Source organism: Cheilinus undulatus, linkage group 16, assembly GCF_018320785.1.
Source record: "Cheilinus undulatus linkage group 16, ASM1832078v1, whole genome shotgun sequence".
NCBI classification, from domain to species: Eukaryota; Metazoa; Chordata; class Actinopteri; order Labriformes; family Labridae; genus Cheilinus; species Cheilinus undulatus.
Window position 1 is genome coordinate 35979913 of NC_054880.1, and position 15709 is coordinate 35995621.

Genomic DNA, 15709 nt, shown 5'->3' on the forward strand with positions numbered 1-15709 from the left:
AACATAAATGTTTAAAGTATGCTCCTCAATATCAAGCTCTAAGTGTGGATGCAGCCCAACATATCTACACAACTCATCACAGAAAGCTGGAACATCAGGATTTTACATCTTATTGGTGCTGGAAGTTTTCAAAGACAAATAGCCAAGGACCAAAGTGTGGACAGGACATTTTTGGTTTTATTGATATTTACAGTATGTTGAGAAAAATTTCTTGGCATTCTCACCAATAAACTGCATTTATTCCCCCTACACGTTGTAAACTCTTGAATACAAGTGTCTGCCTGATAAAGAAGTACACAGTATCTACATGATCTGGATGGACAGAAGACACAGGATTGACACTAGATGAAATAAAATGCCATTTTATTGTTCAGCCGTGTCATAACCTCGTCTCCAAAATAAGCACAGCAGGACTACAACTGGTTCATCAACCTAGCTACCTTTGATAGCACATAAAACTGGGTTTTATTCAACCACCAATGATAGCATTAAAGACTTCTATCAGACATCCAATGATAGCATACAAAATAGTTGTTAACCTACCAGTGATACTGTATATAAAACACTTGTCTCTAGATTTATCCCCAAACCCACCCTCAATTTCTTTTCCCATAACCCCTCTTTAGAACATTTGTGACACTGACATACTTTATGCTTAAACAAGCACATATTAAGAATGCATAATTCTCCATTTTTGAGATTATAAAAAAAACTACACAATGTTACACTTTAAGTCAGAGTACAATTCAACTGATTATTAGTGTTCTACACATTCGGCCATTAACCAAAGGAACATTGTATAATATCACTATAACTTAACACTACATGTAATATACGTTTAAAAAATAAAAATTACAAATGATTAGCATTGAAGAGAAAATGAAAATGGCTAGTGCGAAGGCAAGCTGGGTCAGTACCATAACAGAGAATGAGTAATACAAAAAGAAATAAAAAAATAGAATAAGAAAAAATAGAAACAAAAACTGATAAGAATACAGGCAAGGCTAAAACATATGTGTGTTTCAAACTTTTAAGATCCACCTCATGTGCACTCATCCTTTTATGGAACCTGCTCCAAGACCTCCATTGTGTTATTCCACATCGCTCTGATAACTTTAACCCCTCCTTACCCCCCTGCTTCGACTTGCTTAAACATTCCAATGGCAACCATCTTTGTTTTTTTCTTGTGTCAGGCACTTTCCAAGACCCCTTATTTCTCTCGTTACCTTCATCAACTCTACACGCCAATCATAACGCTGATTCAGACAACACAGGCCAATCACAATGCAGGTTCTAGCAGAATACAACTGCAAAAAGAACACAACATTTTTAATCAGTGCTGTTTCTAGAATTATTACTTTAAATATGAAAGTAGTGTTCTGTGGAGGCGTCTTACCAATCCTACAGGTCGGTGTCAAACCAGGCCAGCTGGTTGCTGTCCATCAGGTCCTGGGTGTGGCCAAGGTCTGGCAATGGATCAGTGTGGTGACCCAGGTCGGGCAGAGCGTCGGTATGATAGTCAGCACCCTCCATCATGGGGTCCAAAAGGGTGTCCTGGCCATAGGCTGCAGGGTAAGCCCGGTAGGCCCCATCTTAAAGGAAAATAAGGAATCATGATAAAATATATTGTTTATTTTCCTATAAAACGCACAAAGATGATGCAAAGTGTCACTGAATGATAAACAAGGGGGAAGTTTAACAGTCCATATTCTACACTTGGCACAAAAAGTAAGGGCATTTTTGTTTGGTAGGTCGTTTTAACAATACCTCTTAGCAATAAACCTTGGATATTCTGTTTATTTCTCTATCTAAAGAAACAAGACATATTGGCAACTTAACAATTGATTTATTTAACAAAAAGGAGCCTCAGTAGTGTGTGGAGGAACCATACACAGCCACCACAGCCTGGTCACACACTGCTGTGGGATGGCATCCCGTTCTTCAACTAGCATTTATTGCAAGTTAGCCAGTGTGGTTGTGTTGGTCCCTCTGCCACTAACAACAACCTGATCCCATAAATGTTCAATGGGGTTGAGGTCAGGACTGCTGGCAGGCCATTCCAACCTCTCCATTCCCAAATTCTGGAGGCAGTCTCTGATAAACCCTGCTCTGTGGGGGTGAGCTCTAAGCTCTAAGTTGCCCTATCGCATGGGCCCTATCCAGATCAGTCAAATGTGGCATACCGATTCTTGGAGCAGACACCTACTGACCACTGTAGCAGGTCCCATGCTCATTGCCCACGCTTGGGCTACCAGAAGCTCAAGACAAGAGTCAACAGCAGAATAAGCTGTTTGGCATTGGCAGAGATTATTTGGCAAATTTTTCATTGGTGCAACCCACATACTCCGCTCTGCTGCTCATCTCACAAATGCATGTTCCTTACAAATGTTGCACAGTTTAAAAGGGAAATAAAACAGCTTTCCAATGGCATAACCTATTTTACCAAGAAGCACTGTAACAACAAAGAAATATTCTACCAAACAAAAATAGACTTATTTTATGTGCTAAGATTATAATATTCAAACACAGAGATACTGTGTATCAACAAACCACAAAATAAGATGCTTTTTAACACCATTGTATCTAAACCATGTGGAGGTGAAATACAAGATAATAAACGGATATTTTTAGAGATAAAACGGGCACTCACCATCCTGCCTGTAAGCCAGTGGGTCTCCCTGAGCTCCCATATCCAGTCCCAGGTCTCCAGTCTATGAAAAAGAAAAACTGATGAGTAAAAGCCCAATAAAAAAAGAATGGAGGAGAAGTGGGCTTGGTGTCAATTATGTGGTACATTTCTAATTCTATACATAAAGTTCTTTAAATACTGAGCACATTTACTTGGTAACTTTTTAAAAGCCATATACTCAAAACCTGCTAAGATGTAAGAGCTAGCAACAGCAAATATGTCTTAGTGTCTACCTCATTCCAGGCCATGGGCTCAGTCCTAAACAAAGAGCTGGTCAGTTCCACTGACAGACGCTTCTTGTAGTCCTGTGGTTTGTCCTCAGACATGCGGAACAGGACAGCTGCAGCATAGGTTGCTACAGGGGATAAAACATGGAAACACAGGTCAAGTAAACAAGTAGTGTAGAAAGGTAAAGGAAAAATCAGCTTTCAAAAATCATCTGCATTTAGGCGTGAGTACTGACCAACGCCCTCGTTACGGGAATGCAGCAGCTCAGTGAGGGGTGCAGTGGCTCCTTCAGCTTCAATCGCCTCTGCTGCTTCCTTATCCTGAGCCAGCTCACACAGCACACCAGCTGCAACACGCTGGATGTTCTCCACTGGAGAATACAGCAACTGAAAAGAGAGGGATGAGCAGGCAGGACCATTGTAACATGTTCACATGCAGCTACTGTGTGACAGCAGGACTCAGTCTAATAAATGAGCGGTCAGAATGACAGGTAAGGATTACCTGGACAAAAAGTGGAATGGTGTTGAGTCCTCTAATGACGATTCTGTTGTGGACGTCCCGGGCCAGGATGTGCAGAGCTCCTGTGCAGCCCTCCACGATTTCCTCCATGCGCACACCCTCCTGTGCGTTTAAGAGTGAGGGATCAGATACACTTTGATTCTGATATTTTTAAACTAAAAAAGCTTGACCTGAATACACACCACAAACTGCTGCTGGTTGCCTCCCATGCTGGTGCGCCTCTGGGTGTCCTGGTGGGCCCTGACGAGCAGCTGGACCAGACGAGGGATGGCTCCCTGCTCACGCAGAGCACTGTGGTTGGCTGGGCAAAGAGCCAAGTTGCGGATCAGACCGACTGTGGCCTAGATAGGAAAGAAAACATGACATATTTAAGAGCTGGTAATCAACAGGGTCACTGTTTGCAGGATGTAAGGACTGGAAGAAATGAGTAGCCACAGAGGAAAAGGAGATGGCTAATGACCTTGATAAGTGGCCAGTGGGAAGGAGGGTGCAGGAGTTTGACCACAACAGGCAGGCCGTAGTGAAGGCGCACAGCATTCTGGGCCATCTCAGCATCCTGGTGGCGGGAAGTCAAGTGACGCAGGGCACAGACGGCCGGCTCTGTGATGTCCTCTCTGTCACCAGCCCTGAGCACTGTTCGCACCAGAGCCTCAATGCCGCCAACCTAACATGATGAGAATCAAATATGCTCCACATTAAAACAAAGAAGACTTAAAGGTGCAGTGTGTAGTATTTAGCTAGTAGTATTAAGCGGAACAAACTGTGAAAATGGAACATAATATTTAGAAGTAGGGCTATTTAAATATTATGTTTAATCAGCAAAAAAGTGTTGTAATTAAGCCAGAATAAGTCTTTCATCTATACATAGAGAAGGTCCCCTCTACAGACGCTGCCATATTGGATTTTTGCATTGTGCATGTTAATATGGCACCACAGAAGGAAATAAATAACAGATACAATTATTTTTTTTTTATAAATTCCACTGGTTGCAATAGTTCTCACCACAGAAATGAGCATCACATTCATCACATCTAGTATTAACTGTTAGATGTTGATATTCCCAATTTTACACACTGTACCTTTAAGAAAAAACATTTATAAAGAGTTGGCAAAATCTGCATTCAACAGATAAATACTATGGTTTAATGGTAAACAGGTTTCTGAGACATTTTCTTAATCTGCATGCATATACGTACCTGGCAGACCATGAGTTTGTTACTGTAGTTGTTGCAGGTCAGGTTGGAGAGGATGCCGGCTGCACAGGTCACTACATTGATGTCATCACTGCCCAGTAGCTGGACCAGGGTTCCCAGGAGACCCTCCATTCCCTCCTGGAGAGGATGGGTTAAAAGAGACAGAAGGAAAAATAAGAGGATGCATTCAAAATAATCTTATATTAAACTAAAAGGAGCCAGTCTACATACATCTGGTATTTTATCTGTATATAGTTTTGCTACTGTCTAAGAAAGAACTTACTAAATTTATTTAGTATAGGGTTATTTCGTTTGACATTGTGAATGATTTTAGACATTTATATCCAAACAACAATTCTAAAGCTTGAACCTGCCAATCACAGTGTATTAGCATTTATACCTGTTTGGTGGCAGCATCTGAAAGATTTCTCAGAGTCCAGAGACAGTTCTGGACCAGACGCTGGCTGGGGTCTGTCAGGTGAAGCCCCAGTGCCTGCATGCCTCCTAAAAGCACAAAGGGCAGCAAAGAAGGTCATTTATCACAAGAATTTCCCCTTTACAGAAAGAACTAGAAAAGCACTCGGAGAGTGCAGATCTCCACCATTAGCCTTATCTCCCAACAGTAAAGAATCCTTTAAAAAATGATTTATCCCCCAGACGGTGATCTGGATCACTCCCAAAATCTAATCAGTTCTTCCTTATGCCATTTCTGATATTTCCTGAAAATTTCATCAAAATCCATCCATAACTTTTTGAGTTATGTTGCTAACAAACAAACTAACAAACCCTGCCGATCACATAACCTCCTTGGCGGAGGTAAAAAGGCACTAAAAGTTATCCAAGACATGTAATAATGGCAATACTAACATTAATCACACCACATCATCAATGTTAACCCATTTCTCACTGAGCAAGGTCTACATACCAGCCTCAACGATGGCAGGCTTGTTGCTTGAGCAGACAGAGAGCACCTTGAGCACTCTGCTTGTGGTCCACAGCAGTTTCTCGTATGTAAAGGTCCTCATGATGTTGACCAGGGCCTGGGGACCTCCGCTGGCCAGAATAATCAGCTGAAAGAAAAAAAACATTTATAGACATGTAATCAAATTGCTGTGTGCAGCCCCAATAAGGACTTTTAAACCTACTTATTCAAAGTTGTGAGGAGGTGGGATTCTTGTACCTTGCTTTCCTGGTTTCCATAGGCCAGGATCTGCAGACAGTCAGTAGTGATTGCCAGGAATTTGACGTTGGTATTAGACAACAGGGCCACCATCTTTTGCAGTCCTCCAGCGAGGCGCACAGCCATCTTTGCTCCTTCCTGATGCAGCAACAGGTTGTGGAGTGTGGTGATGGCGTAAAAGAGCACACTGTCCACCGGGGAGCTGGAGAAACGTACAAAGAAACGACACATTTAACAGCAATTACCACCTTTTCACAAAAGAATGCCAAACAGAAGCTCGCACACGCTAAACCGGTTTTACGTCAGTCAGGATAATGAAGACAATGTGCCAATCAAGACTTGGCTTCAGCAGTTGGCGAAAAAAATGGTCAAAGTTTTTAAACTGTACTCTGCTGGATGGCATGATAATTAGTGCAGCATCAAAACAACAGAAATTCAAAGCAAGCATTTGTTTTTCAAAATAGAAATTCTTGAAACCACAAAGCAATGAATCTTGGCACTGTGGCTTTTGGTTAGGGCTGAACGATTTGGGATAATAATCTAATTGCAAACTCCACCCCATATTACACTTGCCATCTGATTATTTTCTAAGTTCCTCATCTTGTGTATTTCTCAACAAACAAGGAGTAAATCTTTTTATATCATAATCAGGATTGGTTTTAGTCATTTGGAAGCCCAAAGCAAAAAATAGTGAGGCCCTCCAAGTAATCACAGCAAGTGAACAAAATATTTTGAAGGTTCTCATTTCATTAACAGTCAGAGAACTACAGGACATACTCTGATCTAGGGATGGGTGATACTGACCAACAACTATATCTGGGTAATATTCAACTTTGATTTATCCAGGTTAGTCCCATGGAGATCAGAGATCTCTTTTTCAAGGGGAGAAGCAATGAATAATGGTTGTCACAATACCAGAATTAGAAACTTTGATATGATTACAGTAAAAATAATAATTGTGAGGGAAGCTCCCATACTTTGCACAAAAGCATTGGCAACATTTAGGTTGTGAAAATATTCTGCCCTGTTAAATACCATGTGTTTCAAAATGATCTAATCCAGTGGTTCTCAACTGGTGGGGTGGGACCCAAAATGGGTTGTGGAACTGTCTCCAGTGGGTTATGAATATGTGCCAGAAAAGAACTGTCAGAGTCTATAAAGCGCTTTTTTGGTCTGTAGGTTAAGTTTTTGATAATTACTGAATTACTCTGATGCTTTCATTTTGAATCTAGCTTAAATCTTTGAGGAATTTCACCAGTAAGCTATTTCAATGATTTGGATTTTTTAACAGTAACTATTAGGACTTTCACAGAACCTTATGGCTGTCTTTTCCTGTAAGTTTCAATATTTCAGGAATTTTCACTTTAATCATCAGGTAATTTTCGGAAATCTTGCATAAAACTTTTTGGATTTGTATCTGGAATGTGTCTCAGAAACTTTAGGGGATCTTCTATTATAATTTTCCTGAAAACTGTGGGTAATTTTTTTCAGTCTTTGTCTTGTCATATTCTGCAGTTTCATCAAATAAATCTGGTTGAAAAAAAAAAAATCTGAAACTTGGGTCTTGATAGCTTAAAAAGGAGAACATAGGCAAAATTATTTGAGAGTCACCGATCTAAACTTCATTAGTTCAGTGATTAGTGGGATCGAGAAACTTGATGATCTTCAGCTAAAAGACAGAGTGAGGGCAGTGCCTGAATTTCACAAGAAAAATATTTCAAAAGTGGTTGGAAATGGGGAGAAGTTACACCCATGTTTCACACATCACCAACTTGGTCACTAAACTCAGAGTGAAAGTAGGTTTCTACTACAGAAATAAATCATGCTTTTCCCTCAGAGCTCGAAAATATCTTGTATCCGCAACCTTTCTACCATTGCTGGACTATGGCGATGTTCTGTATATGACAGCTTCAGCCAAATGTCTTCAGTCCTTGAATACTGTTTACCACTGTGCTCTGAGGTTTGTCACTGGGTGTAGTCGTCTCACTCATCACAGCGAGCTCTGTGCCAAAGCTGGATGGCCTTCTCTGAGTGTTCGCAGGTACACTCACTGGATGACTCTGATTTATAAGGCTCTTCTCGGCTTGGTTCTACTCTCCTTCAGAGAACTGAAACCCATTATGCCTTGCGATCTCGCAATATTGTTCACCTGCTTGTTCCTCATGTGAGGACTGAACTAGGGAAAAGAGCGTTCTGTTTTGCTGCTCCCTCTGCATGGAATACTCTCCAGTCTGAGTTGAAATTGTCTGAACTCATTTCACTTGAGGCTTTTCGTTCTGTCTTAAATGACAGACAACACGAGACCACGGAACAGTGCCTGTGTTTATAAATTTGTTACTGTGGGTTATTCTCCCAGCACTATATCTGCAATTTACCTAGGCACTTTCCAATTTATTGTCTAATTTAACTTATTGTGTAATCTGTCATTGAAATGTATTTATTATGACGTGTGCTGCTGACCTCTTGGCCAGGTCACCCTTGTAAAAGAGATCTCAATCTCAATGGGTTTTTTCATCTGGTTAAATAAAGGTTAAATAAAATAAAAATAAAAAATACTGCTTACTTACTTGTACAATTCAGACAATTTGAAGGATGCAAATTAGACTGCAAGTCTCTGATTATTAAAATGATACATTTCCTAATACCTCCCTTGAAAATACAGAAATCTTAAAAAGTCAACTGCCAACCCTTGCCTAACGGTAAAACTGCCAGTAATTATAATAAACACAATACTTCCTCAATTAAACTAAGGCTGAACAACTAAGAATAAATCTTATTGCAAAGTCAAAATGATCTGTTGTATTGAAGGGAGTGGTTTTATCTCTAATTTTTGATCACATGAACATTAATTATAAAAGTAGGATCTTTACTTACTATTCTAGAAAAAAAATTATGCTTGAATGTTTGCATGATGTCTAGAGCATAACAGCTCAACTTTAAAAAATGCATTAAACTGGTATTTTGACATATTTTAGAGTAATGAAATACAGCATCTTCTGCAATATAGAAATTGCAGTAGGACATATAGCAATTTAATCTTAATTTTGGTTAACTGCCCATCCCTATTCTTGGTAACTACTTATCACCACAGAAAAGAGACCAGACTGACTGACCTGCTTCTCATTACCACCATGCAGAAATACAGAGATCACTGTAGCTACTTTCAAGAACAGGATAAGTTTACACACTTGTCAACCCTATCTACCTACAGTCAGATGACTCGACTTCACATGAACTTAAACCATAATTTTAAGAGATTAATTTCTATTTCCATTAAGGATAGTTGGATCCAGACTATCTGCATTCATTGTCCTTTTTTATGGTTGCAAAAAATCAGTTTCCCATCTCCTCTCATGCAGTGTTCATACCCTACATTTAAAGTGCAGTAATATGATCCCAGGTGCAAAATTCAAAGACACACAAGGGAAGTCCAACAGGTTGCAACTCGCCAGCCAGTAAATTGTTTTGGCTGTGTGCTTTGGCTTTTCAATGAGAATACAAAGAGTAGAGCAAGGATGTAGACTTTAACAGTTTCAAATTTGTGAAGTTCTTTTGAACTAGAACTGATCAGGACAGCCAGAGGGGTAGTTTGATACTTTAGATATTATTTGTCCTTTTCCCACATCAAAGGGATTAGTCATATGAACGCAGCTAGTCTAATACCAGCTGCCTTGTTATGATTGTCTCAAGATGTTTTTCCATGTGCAGGTGAGAGCTTTACTTGAAATAATGTTAGCATGTATTCACAGTTGACTCATTATTTGCTTAATCATGGCTGAGCTGTTGCATGAGAGTACATAGTTGCTGTTTTAAACCAGGTCTCACCCACAGCACAGAGAAATATAAAAGGTGCAGAGGGAGATAAAAATTCAATTTCCCCATGCAAGTCACTGACAAAATGGTCTTTAAAGCCATCAGAACAAATGCAAATAGAAAAATACCCATGTCTTGCAAATTAGCAGCAATGAATAGTGATGTCCAATAACAGCTTCCATTCTTTGCTTGATTCACTGCAGTATTGTGTACCAGTAAAAATTTTTAAATGTAACAGAATTTGAAAAACTCTCCATGCGGATGTAAAAGCAACAGTTAATTAAGTTTCTCACCCCAGCATCTTGACCAGAGCAGGAATGCCTCCAGACTTGAAGATAGCGAGGAGCCCCTCACGATGGTGGGAGAGGTTGTGCAAGGTGCCAGCAGAGCAGCGAGCTGTCTCTACATCCCCAGTGTTTTGCATGGCACGAACAACGGCTGAAACCATCTGTGGGGAGCGCATCAGGGCATGGCGCGATGCCTCCTTCTTTGACAGCTGATGCACCATGACAGCTGCTTTGTTCACAACAACCTGGGAAGACAAAATTTGTTACTAGAAGACAGTAAAAAAAAAAAGAAGATGTAATTATCAAATCAACATAAAATATGTTACTGGAAAGCAGTTGTAATTTCAGTTGCCATTTAAGTGTTCACATACCTGGTCCTCATCATTGAGCAGTTTGGTAAGCTCAGGGATAGCGCGAGTGGCAAGCTCAGCATCATCTTGGTAGTTAATGAGGTTGACCACAGCATGTTTCAGCATCTGAGAGGGTTCTGCCAAGCGCTGCACTGCTGTTGGCTGGGTGGCATCCAGCTGGGTGGGTGGGATCTGGATACCCTCCTCCAGGGTCTCAGGGAACATGGCAGCACGCACACGTTGAGCCCGGGTCATGGCATACCCCTCAATGTCTGAAAGTGAGGCATGGTAGCGATTAATACTAAAAGATCACAAATATTTGCTGCAGACTTTTTCATAGGATTTACGCAGCAGTTGCTTTCCTACTGTTATAAACAGAGCAGTGTATCTCAGTATTTTAGATACCTGTAGCCTCAGGAGTGAAGGGCTGGTTGAACTCCCAGTCATACAGTGTTGGGTCATCCTCTTCAGCATCAGGGTTTCCCTTGCCACTCAGGGATGGTGCTGTGGTGGTGACTCCGGACTGGATGCCTGAGTCCAGGTAGGACTGCTGCTGCCACTGACTCACTGCAACCTTGCTGTCCCCCATCGCCATGTCCAGCTCCATCAAATCAGCTAAACAAAGGAAGAAAGCAGCCATGACATTTCATTTCAGACATTTCAGTTTGTTACTTCAAGATGAGATTGTGAATATAGGCATGATACGTGGGTATTAAAGAGGTGAGAGAAACTGAATCTAAAGAGACTGGTTGTTGCTGCAACTATAATATCAATGTTGGACAATGGGGATGTTTTGTACAGGTGCACCTCCTCTCAAAGCTTACATTCACTAGATAACGGTTAATCATGGATCTCTGAGGTTCATCACTTTTTTTTACAACATCTTTTCGTATAGGATGTTTCCACAGCGGTGCTGTTCAGTTTAGTATGACACACTACATGTTTATTTGTGTTTACATTATCAAAAGTTGAAAAGGGTTCCAAATAACTGACCAGTACAGCTTACTTAGCTGTCCCAAAAAGGTGGAGCTACACGCAATAAAGGGCTTGAACTGACGTCACTTTCAGCATGTAACATGGCTGCTCAGCTGGACTGCAGAACACGGCTGTCTGCTCTATGAGGAGTGGGTGAAAACTGGAGAAAAACAGACTAATATTCACTGTAATTAGGGATATTTGGACTCAACAAAGATCCATACTGTTACCTAAAGACTCAGTGGACCAATGACATGTTATGTGATAATCAATCGGGGTTTCCTGACATTATATGGACCTGATTTCAAGTACACAAAGCAGAACCTGAACCATCGGGGATGTATATGAAACTGAATTAATGTCAAAAATTTGCTATTCTGAAGCTTTAGGTCAGGTATTTCTCCATATTGCAGTGATTAACTTGCTTCTTTAAACATTCAGTAAAAAAAAATCAGTGAATTCAGTGAAAAAAATCGCTCTGTGGTTGTTAAATCTTTCTGCAAAAATTTGGGTTGTACACCAGCTTACTTACTTAATCTAGTTCAATTTTTTACCCCGCTTAAACCTTCATTTTATTTTCAATGGCAAATTTATATGGTACAACTCTCAAGTTATACATTATGTCACGTAAGCCATTACAACATTGCTTATGCTCACTTTCTGAAGTGTTCACAGAAATAACCTCAGTATTCAACTGAACAGAGATCAGGCTAATTTATAAAGGCTACTTTGTTTAATTGGTGGAAAATATCAGTGGACTTCACAATTTTTTGGTCTTTCCTCTATAAAGCCATGCTAATCAGACATCGCAGAACTATATATGAACAGGTATAAAACAATTTGCTGTCATTAAATGCCTGTCCTCTTAGATATTTAACTGTGTGGTTGATCTGCTGAAATTTAACATCTTAATTTTGAGTGGGGTTTAGATTATTTGCATCACTGACTGAATGCTTGTTGTAGCTACTGTAATAGCCCAGCTTCATCTTGTTTCTTTATTAACATACCACGGCAGCTCTCAGCATTTCTATAAAGCCTATAAATTTCTATAAATATACTCCAACAACAGAGACTCGCACTGCCTGTGACGTCAAATGCATACCCTCCACAGTCCACCCACCATGCAAAGGTAGCTGTGGAAACTATTGTGGGGTTTGCCTCCCAAACCATTATCAAACTGGACCACCAGGTGGAAACGCAGCTTTATTGTCTTTCCCATGGGTCACAACTAAACTTGGAAAAAAGGCGTTTAAATTTTCTGCTTCCTTTTGCACAATCCTTCCTTTTGAACAATCTACAAAATGACCTCAAACTGAGTGACTTGGTCTAAATGAATGATTTAAGAGGATGCTAGATGGCTTTGAAGCAAACGCATCTGTGTGTAGATGTTCTGCCCAATCTATGGGGTTTATATAATTGCAGTTCAATTTTGACAAACATTTGGGTTTTCAGAAATTGGGTTTCTTCTACCATAACAAATTGTTTTTCTTTTGATGCAAGGAAGAAGCTCAGTGAGGCAAAATTTTGTCTATAATTGATTATGATGATAGCACTGATTTGCATGCATGCAACATCATCCTCTCTGAAAATGCTGGACTCAGTGTACCATGCTGCCTTGCGATTTGTAACTAGTCTGGGTTTTCGCACTAATTATTATGTACTGTATGAGAAAGTTAGTTGGTGATCCATGTATTATTGAAGGACGTTACACTGGTATATTTTCCTTTTCAAGGTCATTTTACATGATTTGCCTTTTTATCTTTGTTCTCTACTAAATCCAAAAACTGTTGGCTTTGGTTCTCATGGATTCATCATGCATAAGATTCCTCAAACCTGCTCTGTTTTTGGTAAAAGAGCTTTAATGCTTTTGCTTCATCATTTTTGTCTAATCTAAAGGGTCATCTGAAGCTTGAGTGCTGTATTAGTTTAAGATATTTTAATGGTAAAATTAGGGAGCATTTGACCAGTGTGTGGATATGTTTCTCAACTGAAAACTGCTGACAAGTTGATTGTTATAACCTTGTTGTGATCTGTTTCTTTTTTGTTGTGTGTGGTATCTCAATATCATTAGGAACACTCCTGGTTAAATAAAGGTTAAATTTGCTCATTTAAGTTGTTATTTCATGATTTCTAGTGTACTCTTATGCCTGTATTTATGGCTGCTCTTTGTAACTTCCTTAACTGTGCTGCTACTTGTCTTAGACAGGACACTTTTGAAAAAGAGACTCAGTGTTATTAAGATATTCCTGGTCAAATAAAGCTCAAATAAAAAAAAAGAAAAGTTAGTAAAAGGAAGAGGGGCCCATTAAGTGGTCTCAAATGTACTATCCTGGTGAGGCATTGGGAATGAAATGATTAAAAAGCAAAGTTTCTGATAACTTATTAATATTGGTAGTCATGTAACTTAATGAACTGAAGCATGCACACTCAAAATCTATCTCAAAATCAGCTCGGCCAGTTTGGGAGGAACACCAAGGTAAGAGAAGAGGAACTGTAATTCCAACTGATAGGAGACATGTGCTCACCTGGCTTACATTATCTTCATGCTGACAGTGCTAACGGCTTACCATATATTTGTTTAAATGGGAACTTTACTGCATGGTAAATCTGTAAATGGGCACATTAACCTGAAATATCCAAACAAGTAAGTTTTTCATACTTACACTGGGTAGCCATTGTTCTTGCCTGCCCTCAGCCCGCACAGCAGATATGTCTGAGGAAAAGGAAAAAACAGACCAGACGAGAAAATGAGACTACTAGCTCTCTACCTGGAGTTCGTGTTTGCTAACGCCAAACCAAATCGTGAAGTTTACACGTGTCTCCTCAGTGGTCTCAGTTATATTTCTGTCTCCAGCTCTACCTGGACCAGGTCCCTGTGATTCAGTCGCTTGTTTGGCTTACTAACGTAGCTACGAGGGGAAATGCCGAGCCTCCACCTCCAGCCGAGAGAGCAAAGCGGTGGGTATTTCCAGGCCAGCATGAACACAATTCACCATTCAGCGGCAAAGAACATCAAAGGCATATTTTCTCCCCCTCCCCCTACCACGGCCAAGTTCCGACCTCGCAGCTTGGGTTTCCAATGAGAGAAACTACCCCCTCCGCCCCGCAATCACTTCCATGACTCCTCCTCTCATGTTGGGTCTGTCTGTGAACGTAACAAGCTGCTTAATCAACACTAAACCCCCCACTACGCTTGTATCAATCTGAAAACACGTTGTATAGATGTATTTCAATACCGCGGCGCTAGCACGTATTAGCCACCAGTGCTAGCTAACAGGTTGGCTAGCTTACCTTGAAGCTCGCAAAGCTAACCTAACGTGCCAGGCTAACCCCTCCGCTAGCTAACCAGCTAACATAAACAAACACCATTTAGTGCTTCACTCACATTGTCTTATTAGCTCACACTTCCCCTATGACACAATTAAAGTAAGCGGACATTATGGCTTCAATTCACTTCATTTATAAAATCGTGACTTTCAAGCTAGCCCCCCAACTGTTCAAATCTGGTTTGATTAGCTTTGCTAACCAGGACGTATAAAAAGTAGATCCAAGCGCCACCAGCCAAATCAGAAAACCCCACCGGAGCCCCCTCCCCAGCCAAAAGATGATTTTCTCTGTTAAAGCAAACATTAGCGCGCAGAAAGGCGTTGTACAATGATGCAGTAAACATATTATCGTTACCAGAGTCGAGTGGCTCCTCCGTGGTTCTTGTCAGGGAAATCTTCTCTTTTCTCTTGGCTGAAAATAGGAAAAGGGCTGCTAGGTGAACCACCCGTAGAAGTCCGAACCACACCCGCTGCTGCTCCGCCGAAGATGCTGCTTCCGCCTGCGCGAGCTAGCACCAAGATGGCGAAGGAGAAAATACGGTATTCTGCCGCACTCGGAAAAATAGGTCGCCATTTTAAATAAAGTTTTAACATCGAAACTATTGTTTTACATGTACTGTCCTTTATTGTCGTATCGTTTATCTTTAGAGTGATTGTCCACCGTATTTGTGAGATTTGCCTCTTATGCCGTGAAAAGATGTTAGATGTTTGCTGTAGTGGGGAGGGCGAGGTGCATTCATTAGAAAGGAATGTGATTCATGAGCTGCTGAGATATGATAGAGGGGGTTCATTAACATGCAGTTTACTCAGGGACAAACATTTGCCTGAACAGAGCAGGACTACAGTATATCAATAGTCATTATTTCATCTATATCTGATGTAGACTGTGTCTTAATTTAGGGGAAAGTGTATGTCTTTCTTCCATAATTCACACACATGCACACAGATAAAGATATGAATATATGTGATTATGATATGACAAGATATGATATGATGTCCTTAGTTAATATGGCAGTTCATTACACTGTGTTTGTCCCCAAATGTGATGTGAATCCATGAAAAAATATATACAAGATGGCATTAAGGCATACAGTTCTTGAGCTAGGCTGCTTTGCACACCTTTAAAATTCTTGCTCTGGTTAATATTAA

At 40.4% G+C, this 15709-nt stretch overlaps 1 protein-coding gene across 5 annotated transcripts; it reads right to left on the bottom strand.

The window, feature by feature from the left end:
- Positions 1-346: 346 nt before the first annotated feature.
- On the bottom strand, positions 347-15051 carry LOC121523737 (catenin beta-1-like). 5 transcript variants are annotated; one of them, XM_041808750.1, is made up of 17 exons: positions 14916-15051; positions 13898-13947; positions 10665-10874; positions 10281-10531; positions 9916-10154; positions 5810-6011; positions 5555-5699; positions 5030-5133; positions 4633-4767; positions 3897-4100; positions 3619-3777; positions 3419-3538; positions 3153-3303; positions 2923-3044; positions 2651-2711; positions 1397-1592; positions 347-1307 (listed from the first exon to the last, which is right to left on the bottom strand). In XM_041808750.1, exons 2-16 carry the CDS (start codon positions 13908-13910, stop codon positions 1402-1404), a joined length of 2307 nt encoding a protein of 768 aa, XP_041664684.1. In that variant the 5' UTR covers positions 13911-13947; positions 14916-15051; the 3' UTR covers positions 347-1307; positions 1397-1401. The 5 variants fall into 5 exon arrangements, with proteins under 5 accessions (XP_041664684.1, XP_041664686.1, XP_041664688.1 ...); XM_041808752.1 differs by lacking the exon at positions 14916-15051 and adding an exon at positions 14620-14742; XM_041808754.1 differs by lacking the exon at positions 14916-15051 and adding an exon at positions 14140-14273.
- Positions 15052-15709: the final 658 nt, after the last annotated feature.

What these genes read in the sequence shown, in the direction of transcription:
- LOC121523737 (XM_041808750.1), bottom strand. An exon ending in ATGGAAACCAGGAAAGCAAG is followed by an intron (nt 5,700 to 5,809) that starts GTACAAGAATCC and finishes TTTTTCTTTCAG; the next exon opens with CTGATTATTCTGGCCAGCGG. An exon ending in AGCCCATGGCCTGGAATGAG is followed by an intron (nt 2,712 to 2,922) that starts GTAGACACTAAG and finishes TCTTTTTCATAG; the next exon opens with ACTGGAGACCTGGGACTGGA.